The sequence below is a fragment of the Lissotriton vulgaris genome, chromosome 9 (assembly GCF_964263255.1).
Source record: "Lissotriton vulgaris chromosome 9, aLisVul1.2, whole genome shotgun sequence".
In the NCBI taxonomy this organism is placed as follows: Eukaryota; Metazoa; Chordata; class Amphibia; order Caudata; family Salamandridae; genus Lissotriton; species Lissotriton vulgaris.
Window position 1 is genome coordinate 436,588,272 of NC_141697.1, and position 18,850 is coordinate 436,607,121.

Sequence of the window (18,850 nt, forward strand, 5' to 3'; positions counted from 1 at the left end):
ATCCAAGAATTTATCCTGGCATGAGCGCTAAAAACGCCTATCCCCTTCTTGGGGACCCTTATGATCTTAGTCAGGAAAGTGGCATTCCAGGTATCTATTTCAGGGGTAAGGGCTACCTTTCCCTCGAGAGAGTGCCTGGGGCATTCCGTCAGCAGGCAGCTGCGTGCCTCCTTCTCTTGGGGCTTGCCCAGGCGATCTGCAACCTATTTGGCCACTTTGTCTGCTGAAGCCCAGTCCCCAAATCTAGGTTGCACGATGTCATCAGGATCCAGCATGTCTGCTATAGTGTCTGATGGGGATGTTCGGGGGTGGCAGGTGCAGGTCAGCAACGTATTGAGGGGCCTGCCTCCATGTCTGAGTCCCCTTGGGATTCCTTGCCGTCCACCATGACTGGGAAATTATGTTGAGGAACTCCTAAAGCCCTTCCAGTTGCCCCAAGCCCTGCCGTAGGAATTGGTGTGGGCTAAGAAGGCATGCCTAAGGTGCCCAGAGGCGTCGTGATGCACCTCTGTTAGCTTTTCTTTTTTTATGCGGGTGGCCCCAACTTCTGGGGATCTGGAGGACGAGGTGTCCTCTCACATTCCACAGCGATCTTCCTGTAGAGGTGTTGTTCAGTGGGAGCTATGACTTCTGAAACCACCCTATATATGGAAGCATTGACGTACTTGTAAAAATCATTATCCCAGGAGAAGAAGGACAGAGCCTCTTCTCTACATAAGTACTCTCAGATGTCTTCATGACTTACAGCAGTGGTTCCCAAACTTTTTGGACCAGCGGCTCCCTTGACCTGTTGGCCGCGGCTCCCTAATATTTTACTTTTGTTTGGCGGGTAGTAGGGATGTAAGTCCGGCCTCTGAAGTACTTCCATTTTTCTCCCTGAAAATAATTGAGTTGAAGGTATTGTAATCATAGATGTATTCCTATCCTATACACTGCAGAGCCCCATGCAGTGTCAACAACTGATTGGAGGGATACAGAGATCTCAAAGAAGTAAATTGTTACCTCATTGCCATGTAGACTCTTTAAAGAGGTGCATCTTTAGCTCATTCATGAGCAGGGTTTGTGAGGCCCAATAGAAAGAGGAATGTTGTTACAGAAGGGTGTCCAATCTGTGTGACGCAGCACCCAGGTGGGCCATCAAAACTAGCCAGGGGCGCCACACACGAAGGGTATCAGTAGAGGACATGAAGCGTGCAAATGAGCATCACTCTGTGTTCGCCTCCTACTCTTGTGTGATGCTTCTGGCTTTATGTAGCTCATGTGCATGTCTCCTTCCATGAGAACTATGTATATTATCACATGTATGCACCTGCCAGTGCCCTCAGCTACACAACAAATCTGTGTGCCTTTAGTTTCTTTCAAAGAAAGATTAGTAGCTGATAAGTATCTTCAATTCTGACCAACAAATGATGAAGCAGAAAAGCATCTCAAGCAAACAAGCAACAGGGTCTAATCCCCTCTAGTCCTTTAGTTTCTCTGCAGGACTTGCCTGTTCCTGGTTCTGTGTCTTCTTGTGTGAGGACTAAAGAGATTGGTACATGACTTGTGGCGTATCTCTGTGTTTGTTACATCACTACTGTGGCATCATTCTCTTCTTGTTGTGTGATTGCTGATAGCAATTCTCAGTTCCTGTACCAAGATTGTATTTGCATGTGCATCACCTCTGTGGTTGTAACGTCTGCTGTGGCATATTGTTGGCCTCATGTACAGTGGGTTCCTGGATCACCTTGTGTTGCTCTTGAAGTATAAACACATTTGTAGTCATTCTTGTCAATGTCATGTTGCTCTTTGGTCCACATGGATCACAGTTTGTGTTTGATTGGAGGGAATTATATATATTATGACTGTATTTGTATCCCTTATGGGCTGATCCGCAGGGTGCCAGTGACCTTCCCCACACTCCTATCCACTGAACATCAGCGATAGTGCGCTCCATGTGGTCTGGTCTGCTGCCCACAAAGCAAAGCTAATTGAGCACTGAGCAGTAATTGTGAAAAGCTCTGTTGTGGCACCCCCGCCAGTACCAAGGTTGTTTTTGGGGAATCTGATTTTGTGGTAGGAGCAGTGCTAGCCCCCCACATTCCAGTCTTTGCCTGCACAATACTCGATAATACTTTTTTTCCTGATGATGAAAGTCTTAGTGCACCCTCTTGGCTTTGACTTTATGCCCATTCAGTAGCGTGTCAAAGAGTGGCCCCTGTATTAAATGTTTTCAACGAACACAGCCGCAGCTCATATCTTTTCTGCATATTGACGCCCTTCAAAAAAAGCACCAGTCACAAATTGTAATATTATTTGGATTGTTGCAGCCCCTGAATAAAATGGCATCTTTAACAGGTCTATTCCACTGGTTATACCAGAGAGCATATTTACCCTTGCTGGAGATGAAAGCAAGAACGCATGATTTATTGAAGTGTCACATGTTCCTGCCAGAGCCCATCTACACTCCTGTTTACCTCGGAGGTCAAAGTGCAGCTGTGCAGGTATTTTCAAAGTGATTAGTTGATATTACTCATCACTTTGCAAGTAAATGTTGCCTGTTTCGTCCGCAGAAGTTTAACGTGATTTCAAAAATAATTGAGCAGTCTCAGAACTTCCCTAAAGAAATGACTAAAGAAGTCGGGCAGTGTCTTGCTCTTAATTCAGTACTACACATTCGGTCTAAAAATACAGATAGTGATGGGTAGTGTTACACCCTGCAGTGGTTCCCAAGCTGTGTGTTTGGTGCGCGGCGCCCCTGGCAAGTTTTGATGACGCACTGGGGTGCCACGTCGCACAGATTGGGAAACACTGACTTACAGGTTGAGAGGTATAGTAGCAACATGCAGCGCTGTCTGTGTGATACTGGGGGTTTCCAGTGAGGGTTGGACAAACTGAAGACCTCAATAAGTAGTGGGGGCCAAGACCCTGAGGACATCACCCCCAAAATAATACACTGGGCAAGTCTGGGACTGTCCCCACTGAGACCTACATGTATGCAACCGTTACAGACCCCACAGGGTGTCTCAAGATAGTTTGTATTATAGACCCTTTAGTGTGTCAGAATCAAGTATTCTCTCAGAGATTACATACCCCGTGGCTGGGACATCAATCTCCAGGCTTTTTAAGGTTCCAGGCAGCTCTCCCTGCGCGTCTCCCCCAATCCGCTTAAGGAAACTGACAGACCAACGTCTCGGAGCCCAGGGGATTGCTTTAACCAGGTGCCACAGTGTCATAACCAGGCGCCACAGTGTCACCTAGCCGTCGGACAACTGCACTTTCGCTTGGGCGTTCCCGCAGCCTCGCCAGAGCGCCACACAAGGGGATGGAAACTTTAGCCAAACACATGTAAAACCACAATAAACTGGCATAAAACTTAAGGCATAAATGATGCAAAACTTACCTGTGACTGCTGAGGAGCGAAGAAAAGAGGCAGCATGGACCGAGTCAAGGGACTATATATGGACTGCCTTGACCTGATTGTTCTTAATGTTATAGTGTCCCAAGAACTTACTGGAATGTTAGTTTTTTCTACCAAAGCTGATGTTAAATGAGTGCTGCTGTTTCAAATTGTAATTAAGCAAAGTAAGGATAAAAGCATAATCCTCGCCTCAGGTCCTGACATAGAATTTCAGTGCTTTTATGTGTTTAAGCGATACCTTTTGCAAACTGCTATTTTGCTCTCTTAAAAGCTATTGTCTTTGTTTCCATACTGTTGGCAAAATGGTGTTTTGAGCTTGGCAGATGGCGCAAGTTATGCAATAGAAGTGCGTTTGTAACCATTGTGTGTATTTTAACTTTTTGGAGGTTTTGGATGGTAAGAATTGACTTCTGTTTTCAGTCCTTACATTTCTGAATGTCCTTGCTGCATAAATGTTACTTCTGACGGGGTATTCAATATGTCACAATTCTGCCAAAGGTTGAAGACTTATAAATAATGCATATTAGATAAGTATGCTAATTGGACGCGTGAGGAACCCTTTTGTGGTGTTTACTGAAAATGGCTGAGATGCACTGAGTAGGAGGTGAATAGAGCTACTGACAGATAAATATGTGCATAGGTATCTCGGAGACTGGTGCGGATTTCATATCTAGAGATTTTAATATATTGACCAGCACATCAAAGTTAAATGAAGAACTCCAAATGTGTAAGGAGAGTGTTTCAGGTAGCAGAAGCTGTTCGTGCTTTAAAGAAAATATACTGAACCAAAAGATGGAAGCTGAGAGTGTCAAGGAGAGAAGGCAGGAACAGATGATTTACTTAGTTAAGGCAGCAAGACAAGGTAAATAAGAATCTGCTCATAAGAAGAAACTGCAATAGAAACTGGGTAGAAAGGTAAGGTAAATTAACGGTTCTACTGTGAGGCAAGAAAGAAACACAGTAAAACGGAATGATTCACACGGCAGCCACAAGAATGAAGGCCAGACTGCAAAAACAGTGGTTCATCACAGTTCATCTGGGACACCAGCGAGTAGCTCGGGGGCTACTGGTAGCTCACCAGAACCCTCAAATGCTCTCAAGGGTAACGTCAAGCCCAGTATCTCTTTCTGAGAACATGTGCTTTTAAAGTAGTCAGAAATGCTCATTAAACACCCTAAAAGTGAGAGACAGCCAGTCCAAAGGCAGGGCATTATGATTGCATTCCAACACACACTCTGTGGGTCAATGGGGTCTGCCACATGACCATCCGCATCCACTCTGTGACAAGGAGATTGACCATGTTGTAGGCCCTGCTCTGTGAGTCGCATGGCATGTGAATGAACAATGGGCCATAAGAAAAGAGTGCTAGCAGTAGCCATTGCTGACCCATAAAATTTTGCGACTGCAGGAGCCAAATTGAACATGTGTTAGTTGGGTGCATAATCAGCCCAAGAGCTGAGGAGAGCATGGTATGGATCCAGAGGAGAGAAAAGTAAGTAGTGTGTGTGGGTGTGTGAGTGTCTGTGTGTGTGTCTGCCAATATGTCCCTCCGTAATAAATATTGTTGCTTCCTGAAATCTACACGTGGTTCAAGGACTGCCAGAAGTGTATTTCAGCCCCTATCAAAAAGGTTTCCGCTCTAACACACTTGTCTGCTCATAGCATGTTAGTACCAATTGCATATTAATGTCATTGTTGATATTACTGGCATTCTTGATCGAGTTGAGGCATACTGGCAGTATAATGATAATGATGTATTAAGAGTATGTCTGGCCTGCTTTAAGGTCATCCATGACACAATGGTGGCTGCCCTTGCATAATAATGGCCATCAATGTTATATGGTCGGCATACTGATCTTTATGGTGACCAACGTTGCCACAATGTGGGCCTTGGTATAGTGGTGGGCATTTTTAGCACAATACAGCCATCCTCAGTGTTATGATGAGCATACATGATCTATGATTGTCATCCCTGAACACTTACGGTCCATGTGAGCCATTTGTACACGTGAGTACTTGAAAATTGCAAACTGATTTTTGGGGACTGTGCATTTCCTATAAATGAAAACTGTAATTTTAAAAACAAAAATGTAGGTATATTTTCAGGAAAAGTTTTTCTTCTGGGAAATGTAGTTTGTTTGCCCAAAATGTTAAGTGATTGACAAATGTGTATTTTTAGAAACTGGTATGCTGATGAAGTCAAAAGGTTGCAATTCCCAAAAACATTTCGAGTTGATAGCTGAATGGTAATTAAGCTGAGTTAGGGACACTTATTGCTGTGGTTATTTAATTTGTGCCAGAGGGCATCTGATGACTTGAAAGTTACTTCATTAGTCATGTGGAGTTATCCAATATTGATAAGCTTTTTCCTGTTATTTCTTCCGGTAATCTTGCCTGAAATGCTTGTATGGTCACTACTGAAAATTCTGTTTACTGTGGTCATATTGTGACATTTACATATGTGGTCACTATTTTACAGTGAATTTTTGTATTAGCTCAAGAGGACTTTGTCAGCAGAAGTAGCTCTCACTACAGAAAAGGTTGGCGACCGCTGATCTGGCACGATTCTTCTCACTTTCTCAAGGAGAGGAGCAACAGTGCAGGCAACTTGAGTACAATGCATGAGCTCCCAGAAACAGCAGCTGATAGCTCAAATTCTGAAGAAAGAAGCCAGTCTGAATTCCCCCTATACTCCAACAGAGTGGGATTGATCGCAACAAGGAATTGGTCAGAGTTAGCAGGAACACAATGCAGAAGAGATCAGTTAACGTCCCTCTCCGGATCTACCTTAAGAAGTTCATGGAGATTTCTGGAAGCAACGCATGGGCAGAACTGAACTCAAGAATGGAACATGTAGTGGATCCTGTTTCAGAACTTGTCTGGAAGGCAGTTAAGGGAACCAGACTTGAGGTGATAGCACAGCGATTAAAGTATCATAAAATTCCCAACAATCATCCCTACAAGTCTGTCAGAGGGATGGCATTCCAGGACTACAATATATCAGCAGTCCAAATGTATTAGGAAGTTTGTGAATGAACAATGGAATATGATAAAGGTTCCAAACTAGGGTTCATGATGGAGGAAAGGTCACAGAAGGTCTTATGGTAGCGCCACCTGATCATATGATTGGAGGATCCTGATGGAGAAATGAGCTCGTACTTGCTGTGTTATAAGTAGCATTATGAAACGTTGACATTTTACTTGATATGCAGCTTAGGTCTTTCCAGTAAGAGATGTTGGTTTTGAGCCAGGTGGTAAAACCACAGTGGTTTAGAGTGAGTCAACACATTTTAATTATTGTTGCTGAAAACATTTCGACAAAACCTTTGTCTATTTGCTATAACAATTGTTATAATAGATGAAACCCTATTACTTCCATAGGATGTCCTGAGGCTGGATTTAGGGATATTGGGAATCTGGGGAGTGTGTGTGAAATTCTAAATAAACAATTAAGTCAACCTATTGAAAGAAAGAGAAATGCCTGTTCTTCTCATATTACTATTTAAAAAACTGTATTTAGTCTGTCATTTTTTAAAGTCTGTAATGACGCACTTTTGTTTTGATAATTTTAGATTGGAGCCCTGGCTGTAAGCTCCAATGCCGAGGAAGAGAATCCTCACGATGGAGAGCTGACGTTCCTGGGAATGGTGCTAGCACACTTACCAGTGGATCTGCTGCTTGGTAAACTGATCGTCTTCGGTCATGTCTTTGGATGTTTAGAAGAATGTCTTATTATAGGTATGTTAAAAGAAAGAAGAAAAGAAGCAAGCTGAAATACATCATCATAAAATGGCCAAAGTAACGTTAAAAACACAATTTCTGTTTACATTCCAGCGGCAGGTCTCTCTTTGAAGAGCTTCTTTGCAATGCCCTACAGACAGCATCTTGATGGATATAGGTATGGAATAAGCTTTATTTTTGCAAACGAGTGTTCGCAAAAAGAGGAAAACAAATTCTGAAGTGGTTTGCATATGTGTTGATTATTTATTTAAATGCACAAAGTTGAGAAAAATACCCACAAAAAGCAATTAGAATCCATCCCCTCCTATTATCCTGTCCTACCCGGCCCTGTGCCATTGATATTATCTATATGTTTTCACAGGCGTGCAAGTTTCAAGCATGGCACACCCCTTCCCTACTGTATGTTTATAGCTCTACCTTCTCCTTGGGACCCAAAAATCAAACCACACGTTTCTGCAAAAATAGGCCACAACACAGTCACCCTCTTGTGGCCGTGGCCCATTGGAATGTACTTTCACAATTTTAAAATGCTCTGTTTCCTATTGGGGTTGAACGCCACTATATAAATGCGACCAATTTTGTAAATAAATATTAAGTTTCTGTGGCCTACGAGGGAGCATTGAATTAGCAGGGAGTAGTCCGAGTAGTCCGATCTTAGACACCAACACCTAGTGAAGAGTGAGATGGTAGGCCAGTGTTACTCTTGGTGGCTCCACTGACACAGCTGCTCCTGCCTTCATCCCTGCTGCCTGTATTATGTTGGTAAACTGCTCTAAAGAGCTTTCTAAGGCATGTGCTGTTTCATACAATAAATGATTAAGGCTAATTAAAAAAAAATCCATTCCAGTTATGTGTTACTGGGAGTAGCATCGATGAGGGCCTGTAATACTGCAATGATAAGAAACTAGTCGAGATCAACCTAATAGCAGAATGCTGGAAAAGGAAATGTGAGACTAGTGTTTTCAGGTTTGGGGTGTTTACTTTTGTGGTCAGCTCACTAAAATTATGAAGATTTTGAAAAATCTCAGTGTTTTTGAACAAATAAATATAATAAATAAAGTGTGTGGTCGTAGTTCTGGCTGGACTGTTTCCATGAGGGCACAGGGTCATGGCTGATTTGCATATGGCCATGTCTGAACTGGGGTGGTGTGCAGTGCAAAAAAACGATGGATTTGGGCCCAGATCTCTGTACTGGGGTGAGTGTAAGACATTGTTCTGCATTCTGTCCATCAATTGTTGTTTTTGCACGTAGCTGGAGTCTTCCAAAATATACTTCTAAAAATTGAGTAATTTTCGCATTGTGATTATGCAGTGCGTTCTCCATCAAAGCAAAAACAAAACAGCCATTGAGCCTGTTAGGGGGAAACCAAGGTCTTAAATGATTTTTTCATTGTATGATCTATTGCAAAAGGAATGGCTGATTGGTACCTCATGAAATCATCTAACATATGCACTTTTACGAAGCAGCCCTAATGTATTATTTTTTTCTGCTGTTGGAAAACCTTTTAAATCCTGTTACATCTTGTTTCAAGTTGGGGCCACTGGACTATAGGAACTTGATCATGCGATGGCTAATGAGATTTTCAACATTAAGGATCCACTTAAATCATAGGTTCGAGGCATGTGGGCCACTAAATTCTTGTGCATAGATCGCCGCCAAGTGTTGGGTCCGGATGATTGCACCTTGTTGTCCTGGAAGAGTCTTCGAAGTATCATGATATAGGTGGCCCCTCCCCTGGACTACAGTGCGCATGGGCATCATCTCCATCCTTAGATTTTTTTCCGCCATTGGGTTCAGATGTGTTCCGTGACTCTCGTTCGGAACCTATAGGAAAAAACTTGTTTTCTCAGGCCAAAAGGCCTCTTTAAGCGTTGATATTGTACTTCGTTCGGTTCTGATTTGACTTATCCGGTTCCCGGATACTTGAGCACGTGTGCTCCCAGCTTTTAGGCCCGATCGAAGATTGACATCAACGATGGAATTCCAGGCCCCGTTTAAGCGTTGCCCGGTCTGTAACGCGAAGTATCCTCTCTCAGACGTGCACCCTGTGTGCAACAGCTGTCTGTCTCCAGACCACTACGAGGAGAGTTGCTTGGCCTGTTTGAAATTCAGGTCGGAAGAGGCGCTCGCTCTTCGACGTGAGCCGAGACTACCGGCGCGAAGAGGGTTGGATGTGGAGGATATCTTCGAGGCTGGGGACGATAAGGGCGTCCAAGAGGAGGAACCGGAGCACTTCTCCCACCCGGCCTCCTGTCACGAATCTTACTACGGAGAAGAGGTAGACAATGAGAACATCAAAGACGATGAAGCCGTCGAGGTAAGAGACAACGGTATGTCCATTGGGGCCGCGGAGGGCGGCTCCAGCGATGAGCAAGACCCAACCGAATCTTCGGGGGTCGGAAGTGACACTGTATTGTCAAAGGCTCAGGTCGAAGCATCGCCGGAAGGCCTTAGCCAAGATCTTTATACTCATTCTACAGCCCCGCAACCTGGCCCTGCTAAGAATATTTCAGAGCCTTCGGTGGGTACGCCTTCGAAAACTAAACCGGAACTGACAAAAGACAAATCGAAACCGAAACTGGTCAAACCAGTATTCGTTTCGCAAAGCCTCGTTCCATCGGATACTAAGAAGGCTCGGAGTGTCATTGCCCCTTCGGGGTCACAAAAGGGTGCCAACCCGAAGATCGGTACATCCAAGAGGGTGCCGAAGGCCAAACGAGACGGAGCGACGTCATCTAAGGCTGCCCCCAGGGGCGTGGACACTGAAGACGGACTTGAGTCACAGCCGCCCCTCAGTCCGAATGCATACAAGTTGATGCTGGTGAAGGTTCTCGAAGAAAATGGCCGCGTTGGAACGTGACTCATCAAGCCGCGGCCATTAGGGAGTCCCAGCGCGACAACCGGCTCGAAGTTGGCGATTGCCGTGCAAAAAGTCAAACAGCCATCGGGGCCTCCACCTATAGTCTTTGGACTGCCTCCGACCGCAAGAACGAAAATGTCTAAGCCGGCACAGGGCGCTGACCCTGAGAAAATGATGTCAAACCTTAAGGGGACGACCGCCACTCCTGAAGGCGTCGGTTCCAATCAACCTTCTTCTGAAAGCTCAAAGAAGTTGTACATTGACTCTTATTATTATTATTATTATTATTATTATTATTATTGCATTTCTTATATAGCGCCAGAATCCGCGCTTGCCTTGGGAACCCGTCCTGGTTTTTCCCTGTGAGATAGCCCCTATAGGGCATCCCCAAGGTGAAAGGCAGGCATCCCGCCGCCGGGGGGGGGGGCCGTTGTGGAGATTAAGCAAGCCTAATGCCCAGAGTTGCATAGTGTGAACCCATGATTAGGTCAGGCACCAAAGCGAGAATTATCGACAAAGTACACAATGATGCTAAAACACTGTTATTTATTTATAGATACGGAGTACCTTACAAAAAAAAAAAACCCTCCCCCCAAAAAAGTTCTTTCAGCGATCCTAGTCTGCTACGATTACTAAAGGGACCTCCAATCTCTTTTGACTAAATATCCCCCTCCCTGGTATACGTGACAGGGGAACCTCCCTTTTTTTTTTAAGTAGATACGATAGGGCTCACTATGACACGCTAGAGCAATTGTTGCAACACTTGCCTGATAAATATAGAGAAGGGGCAGGAAGGGAAACTGATATCAAATGCTTCTATCAAGTGTGCACTAGATTCAGCTGACACTGCAGCCAGGGCCATTAACACTAGTGTGATGTTAAGGAGGCAGGCATGGTTACGAATTTCAGGATTTAAGCCAGAAATACAAACAAGTTTGCTCAATCACCCCGTTAACCTAGATTTCTTGTTTGGCCTGACGTTGACACAATTCTTGAGAAAATCAAGAAGGACACGGAGACGGCTAAGTCTATGGGGGCCTTGCAGTCTCAACAGTTCAGAGGGGGTTCTTTTCGTCGGTCAGGTAGTAGAGGGCCGTCAAGAGGGCAAACATCTCAGCAAACACAATACAATAAAGGTGGGGCACACACCACCTATAACAAAAACAATAGAGGTGGATACCATGGTAACAGCACCAAAGGCAGAGGACGTGGAAATAATAACACCAGGTCCTCAGCAAATACCAAACAGTGACGTCTTGTTACTGCCCCCGGACCATGTAACACCGGTCGGGGGACGACTCCAGCAGTTCCTGTCGGTCTGAGAAGGCATTACCACTGACAGGTGGGTGAGGCAACTTATCCAGTACAGGTATTGTTTAGAACTGACATCCACTCCACCCGACATACCCCCAAGACACCATCCTATGTCCGCAGAGCACATAAACTTATTACAGCACAAAGTGGCCAGCATGCTGCAAAAAGGGGCCATAGAACTGGTGCCTCTAGAGGAGTACGGAACAGGGGTGTACTCTCTCTATTTCTTTGTCCCAAAGAAGGACGGGTCTCTCAGACCCATTCTGGATCTGAGACCCTTGAACCTATACATCCTTTCAGAACATTTCCACTTGCTGACTCTGCAGCAGGTCCTGCCATTGCTCAGTCAGGGGGATTTTCCGGCAACTCTGGATCTGAAGGATGCATATTTCCATATACCCATACATCAGGCACACAGGAAATACCTCAGGTTCACTATACAAAACAAGCATTACCAGCTCAAGGTACTACCCTTTGGGGTGACCACTGCTCCCAGAGTGTTCACCAAGTGCTTGGCTACAGTGGCGGCACACCTTCGGAGACAACACATTCATGTCTACCCTTACCTGGACGACTGGCTTGTGCAAGCAAAGTCGGCCCAGCAGTGCGCCAGCCACGTGTCCCGCACAATTCATCTCCTGCACAGTTTAGGATTTTCTCTGAACTATCACAAGTCGCATCTTCAACCCGCTCAAGTACAGCAGTACCTGGGAGCGACGTTGGACACTGTGACAGCACAGCCCAGCCAAACTCTGTGCGAATCGACGGCATGCAACTGCTGCTTCGCAAATTCAGACCACAACACTCACTACAGGCGCGAGTGTTTCTGCAGTTGATAGGCATGATGGCCTCCTGCATATTCATAGTCCCGCACACGAGACTGCACATGCGTCCGCTCCAAGAGTGTTTGGCACGACAGTGGAATCTGGCTCAAGGACAATTGAAAGACCTAGTGTTGGTGACCGGTCGTGCGTACAACTCTCTGCATTGGTGGAATCCACGCAACTTTTGCAAGGGACGACCGTTCCAAGAGCCTGTACCACAAATAGTGCTCACGACGGACGCATCCCTCCTGGGGTGGAGGCGCATCTCCTTCATTACACAGTGCAGGGACTATGGTCGGATCAACAGAAGAAGATGCACATCAATCTGCTGGAATTGATGGCAATTTTCATGGCAATGAAGGCTTTAAAGATACATCTGTGCAACAAGGTCGTGTTGATCCGACAGACAACATGACGGCTATGTATTACATTCGGAAGCAGGGAGGTACTCACTCTCCATAGTTGTCACACTTGGCACAGAGTATGTGGAAATTGGCCATTCAGAGGAACATTTTCCTCATGGCGGAGCACCTCCCGGGCCAGGACAACCAGATGGCAGATCTGCTCAGCAGGCACAGTCATCAGGTGCACTAGTGGGAGATTCATCCATCGGTGCTGCAACCGTACTTCCGGCAGTGGGGGCATCCAGACATCGACCTGTTCGCCACAAACGAGAACGCAAAATGCCCAAACTTCGCCGCCAGGTTCCCACACCCGCGGTCTCAGGGCAATGCGATATGGATGAACTGGTCAGGCAGATTTGCGTACGCTTTTCCGCCGGCCCCACTCATACCTCTGGTGGCACGGAAACTCACAGCACTCGATGACTCTCATCCTGGTTGCTCCAACGTGGGCGAGGCAAGCATGGTACACCACGTTCCTAGAACTTTCCGTGGTGGCTCATCAAAGACTGCGCCTTACACCCAGTCTTCTCACTCAGAGCCATGGCGAAGTTCAGCACCCAGATCCGCAACAGTTAAACCTTGCAATATGGCTCCTGAAGTCATAGAATTTGGGTATCTGAATCTGCCTCCTGATTGTATGGACATCATTAAGGAGGCACGACGGCCTACCACTAGGGCCTGCTATGCTGCCAAATGGAAACGTTTTGTCATTTACTGTTCCAGCCGTGACATAAACCCGCTAGATGCATCGACACAGGACATTATTTGTTACCGGTTACATTTATACAGATGCAATCTGGCAAACAGTTCCATACGTATTCATTTGGTGGCAATGGCGGCTTCCTTACAGAACAGGCAATGCCTTTCACTGTTCAGAGTGCCAGCAATAAAAGCTTTTATGGAGGGACTCAAACGAGTCATTCCACCCAGAAGACCACCTTCACCGGTCTGGAATCTTAATGTAGTTTTGACCAGACTGATGGGACCTCCTTTCGAACCTCTCCACTCATGTGAGATACAGTTTCTAACGTGGAAGTTTGCCTTCTTAGTAGCGATCACGTCGCTGAGGGGGGTTAGCGAGCTGCAAGCTATAACCATTCAAGAACCTTTTATACAGGTCCACGCAAATAGTGTAGTACTACGCACTAACCCTAAATTCATGCCCACGGTAGTTTCTCAGTTCCACATTAATCAAACTATTGAACTGCCAGTTTTCTTCCCTAATCCAGACTCCGTGGCAGAAAGATCACTGCAGATCCAGATCCACATCGATCCCAAAACAACACTCAGAGGCACTCTCCTCTACAGACCACCAGGACCCCGCGCAACATTCAGTGAAGACATCACGGACTTCATCACCCCACACGCACTCCCCTCCAAAGATTACATCCTTCTGGGAGACCTCAACTTTCACCTTGAAAAGACCAACGACCGCAACACCACCACCCTCTTGGACAACCTCGCCAACCTCGGACTTAAACAACTAGTCACTTCCCCCACCCACATCGCAGGTCACACACTCGACCCCATCTTCACATCCAGCAACCATGTCTCCTTCAGCCACACTACGGATCTCCTCTGGACCGACCACAGCTGCGTCCACTTCATCTACAACAAGCCGAAACCCATCAACCACTCCCAACCTACCCTGCAAAGAAACTGGAACAAAATCACCACAGACCAAATCTCCGCATCGCTCCTTCGAAACTCCCCAGCCTTCTCTTCCAACGCCAACGATGCCGCCTCCAACCTCACGCTATGGTTATCCAACACCGCCGACACCTTAGCTCCACTGAAAAAACGTCAAAGCAAACCTGGCAGCAAGAAAGCCTCATGGTTCAACGATGATCTCAAGAAGTCCAAGAAACTCTGCCGCTCCCTTGAAAAGGCCTGGAAAAAAGACCCAACCACCAGCACCAAGGACGCCTTCAAAAGCGCCACCCGCTCTCACCACCAACTGATCCGAAAAGCCAAGAAAACAGCATTCAAGGATCGACTTAACAACGCCCACAACAGCAAGGAACTTTTCAACATCGTCAAGGAATTTTCCAATCCCTCGGCCAACTCCAACGACATCACACCCTCTCAAACCCTCTGCGACTCACTAGCCTCTTTTTTCCAAAACAAGATTGCAGACATCCACAACAGCTTTGACAACCAACCCGGAAACCAACCCACCCTACCATCTGCTGACCATCTTCCCCCCGTGAACACCCTTAACGCTTGGAACCCAATCTCCACCGAGGACACCATCCGCCTGATGAATTCCATCCACTCAGGATCCCCCACAGACCCATGCCCTCACCACATCTTCAACAAAGCAGACTCCGTCATCGCACCGCACCTCCGAGACGTCATCAACTGCTCCTTCAACTCCGCCACCTTCCCAGAAGACTGGAAACACGCTGAACTCACCGCCCTTCTGAAAAAACCAACAGCGGACCCCACCGAACTCAAAAATTACCGCCCCATCTCGCTTCTTCCATTCCCGGCCAAAGTCATCGAGAAAGCCGTCAACAACCAACTCGCCGCTTTCCTCGAAGCCAACAAATCCCTCGACCCCTCACAATCTGGCTTCCGAGCAAAACATAGCACTGAGACCGCCCTCATCGCAGCAACAGACGACATTCGAACTCTACTGGACAATGGAGACACAGTCGCCCTCATCCTCCTCGACCTCTCTGCAGCATTCAATACAGTCTGCCACAGCACCCTCCTACAACGCCTCAATAACATCGGAATCCAAGGAAAAGCACTTGAATGGATCACCTCGTTCCTCACCGGAAGAACCCAGAGAGTCCGCCTTCCTCCATTCAAGTCCGAGGCCTCTGAAGTCATCTGCGGCGTACCTCAAGGATCCTCACTCAGTCCCACCCTCTTCAACGTATACATGAGCCCCCTCGCCGCCATCGCACGACAACACAACCTCAACATCATCTCCTACGCGGACGACACTCAACTAATCCTCTCTCTCACCAATGACCCCAGCACCGCCAAAACTAACCTACACGAAGGAATGAAAGAAGTTGCCGAATGGATGAAACAAAGCCGTCTGAAACTGAACTCAGACAAAACAGAAGTCCTCATCTTAGGTACTTCCCCCTCTTCATGGGACGACTCCTGGTGGCCGGAAGCCCTCGGAAAAGCACCCATCCCGACAGACCACGCACGGAACCTAGGCGTTATCCTGGATTCCTCACTTTCGATGAACAGACAAGTCAGCGCCGTATCCTCTTCATGCTTCAACATTCTTCGCATTCTCAGAAAAACATTTCGCTGGATCCCCTCCGAAACAAGGAAAACAGTCACCCACGCTCTGGTCACGAGCCGACTGGACTACGGAAACACCCTCTACGCGGGTACTACCGCAAAACTCCAGAAAAAACTCCAACGAATCCAAAACGCATCAGCCAGGCTCATATTAGACATCCCACGCAACGAACACATCTCTGGTCACCTTTAAGACCTCCACTGGCTACCCGTCAATAAGAGGATCACTTTCCGACTGCTTACCCACGCACACAAATCACTCTACGACATCGGACCAGATTGCCTCAACTCTCGACTGTCCTTCTACCCCCCCCCCCCCGCCAACTACGGTCTTCCAGCCAAGCCCTCGCCACTGTACCTCGCATCAACAAGACCACCATGGTAGGCAGATCCTTTTCATACCTGGCTGTTAAAACATGGAACTCACTCCCCGCTTACCTGCGCCTCACCCAGAACCACCTAGCGTTCAGAAAGCAGCTTAAAACGTGGATATTTGACAAATAATCCTCCTCCCCTTCCTAAGCGCCTTGAAACCCTCTGGGTATGTAGTGCGCTATACAAATTTTATGACTTGACTTGACTTGACATTGGACGTCAAAAGAGCCCTCCTGTACTATATAGACAGGACGAAGGATTTCAGGAAGACTAAACAACTCTTTGTTGCTTTTTCACCACAGCACAAGGGCAAACCCATTTCCAAATCAGGTATAGCCAGGTGGATTGTTAAGTGTATTCAGATTTGTTATCAGAAGGCTAAACGCACACTAACAGTCCCCCCAAGAGCGCATTCAACACGCAAGCTAGGGGCATCCATGGCTTTCCTGGGTAACATTCCATTAGGGGACATATGTAGAGCAGCCACATGGAATAACATACACACATTCACCAAACACTACTGTGTTAATGTACATTCCAAGCAGCAAGCTGCTGTAGGACAGGCTGTTCTAAAGTCCCTCTTTCAGGCTGCTGCAGCTGGCTCAGGCAACCACCGCTAAGGGAGAAATTGCTATTTAGTCTATGCACAAGATATGAATTTAGCGGCCCACATGCCTCGAACGGAATATGCTACTTACCAGTATGCATCTGTTCTTGGCATGTAGGGCCGCTAACATTCATATCGCCCGCCCATCCTCCCCGGTGCCTGTCGCAGCTGTAGCAGTCAGAATTATTTATAAAGCATGGTCATCAGGTATCGTATTGGACTCCATCTCTGCCACAATGGCGAAAAACAATCTAAGGATGGAGATGATGCCCATGCGCACTGTAGTCCAAGGGAGGAGCCACCTATCTTGTGATACTTCGAAGACTCTTCCAGGACAACAAGGTGCAATCATCCGGACCCAACACTAGGCGGCGATCTGTGCACAAGATATGAATGTTAGCGGCCCTACATGCCAAGAACAGATGCATACTGGTAAGTAGCATATTCCATATATTGTTAGCAGGAACATTTCTAGAAAGGATTTTGTGTTATGATTAAATGTGGTGAAATCACCATAAGGAGTTATATACCCGACCTAAAAGTCTATAGGAAATACTGTGAACGAAGAGATATAATGGCCCATAGTAGTATAGCATAATGCTCCTCGGACTGCTTTGCTCTTGCGCAAACCTTACCACAGTATTAACTTCTGACCTTGCCTACAGTTTACTGGGCCATAAAATAATGCCCTCAGGTTTTGTGCAGTAGTTTAAAGTCATTGCGACACATTTGTATTCAGATAAGTGCAGACCAATATGGAAAGAGGTTGTTCTCCTCTGCCAGTTTGGGTTTGAGGTTGGTTAATACTGCCTGCTTTTTGGGCTGTTACTCCCTGGCGGTGTGGGATTCAGTGGCAGAAGTTTTGCTTCAGTGCTCTGAGGAGGTCTTGGATATCCTTTCCCAAGCGATTGCGGAGGGTAAGGATACGGCAAAGTTTGCCATCAGGTGTGGTCTGGACACCGCTGATTCGCTGGGCAGGGCGATTTCCACGACTGTGGCATTGCGGCGCCATGCCTGGTTGCGGTCTACCGGCTTTTCGCCCAGCGAGCACCCCCCGCCCGTGGGTTGCAGGGTAAGACACCACCTCCACCACTGGCGCAAAATTACCTTGGACAAGTTGGTGCTGCAGATAATCTGCCACGGTTACTCCCCTTTCAGTCCTCCATTCAAGCCATGCCACCTCGGTGCCACCGCATGTTGGGGGATCATTTGGCTCTTCCCCGTCAGGAAGTCACAGCCCTCCTGGCAAAGGGGGCCATTTAGTGCGTTCCTGGTCAGGAAGTAGGGAGTGGTTGTTATATCTCCAAGAAGGACAAGGGGAGCCTTTGCCCCATCCAGACTGCGGCCGACCTCCTGCATTTACTGGGGTTCTCCATCAACTTGCCGTAGTCGTACCCGAGTCCCTCTCAGAAGCTCCCTTTCATCGCAGCAGTTCTGGATTCAACACTGTTTCGGGTCTATCCTCCCGAGCAGCGAGTCCAGGATATTTAGGCTATGATTCCGCTCTTTCAGCCTCTGTTCCGGGTTTCAGTCGGGATGACCCTCCGTTTCTGGGCCTGATGGCCTCCTGCATCCTGCTGGTGACACATGCAAGGTGGAATATTAGGCTCTGCAGTGGGACCTGAAGTTCGAGTCAGGGACAGACTGATTTGCATATAGCCAGGTTCTGAGCTGGGATGGTGCAGTGAGCTAAATAACGGTGATGGATCAAGACCTGATCTTTGGACTGGGTAAGAGTGGTCTGCTTAATTCAGACACTCTGTTCATCATCACCCCCCCTTTTTAGGTTTTGCCTGCAAGTGCTCACGTAGTGAGCATGCGCTAAAAAACCTTTTGAGTTCTATGTCGGATCGATGACCCACCTCTGTCTCTCATTGGCTAGCTCCATAAATGGAGGCTAGCCATTGGGAGACAGAGGCTGTCAATCACGCTTTCCCCTGAAAACGCGATTCGGGGGCGTTTCTCGGACTTGTTTTAAGCCCCGCCCCTTTGTCCTGGGCCGCGCTGTGATTGGGTGCCGGCCCGGGACACCCCCGTGACGTCATTCCCGGGCC

The 18,850-nt window shown here is 47.0% G+C and overlaps 1 protein-coding gene across 1 annotated transcript in view; it reads left to right on the top strand.

The window, feature by feature from the left end:
* The window catches only part of TDRD9 (tudor domain containing 9), a 2,495,642-nt gene that overhangs the window by 1,002,292 nt on the left and 1,474,500 nt on the right, over positions 1-18,850 (top strand). The window contains exons 16-17 of the mRNA XM_086937885.1: positions 6,973-7,138; positions 7,235-7,298. Coding sequence (XP_086794011.1) covers positions 6,973-7,138; positions 7,235-7,298 — 230 coding nt within the window. The remainder of the gene's footprint in view (positions 1-6,972; positions 7,139-7,234; positions 7,299-18,850) is intronic.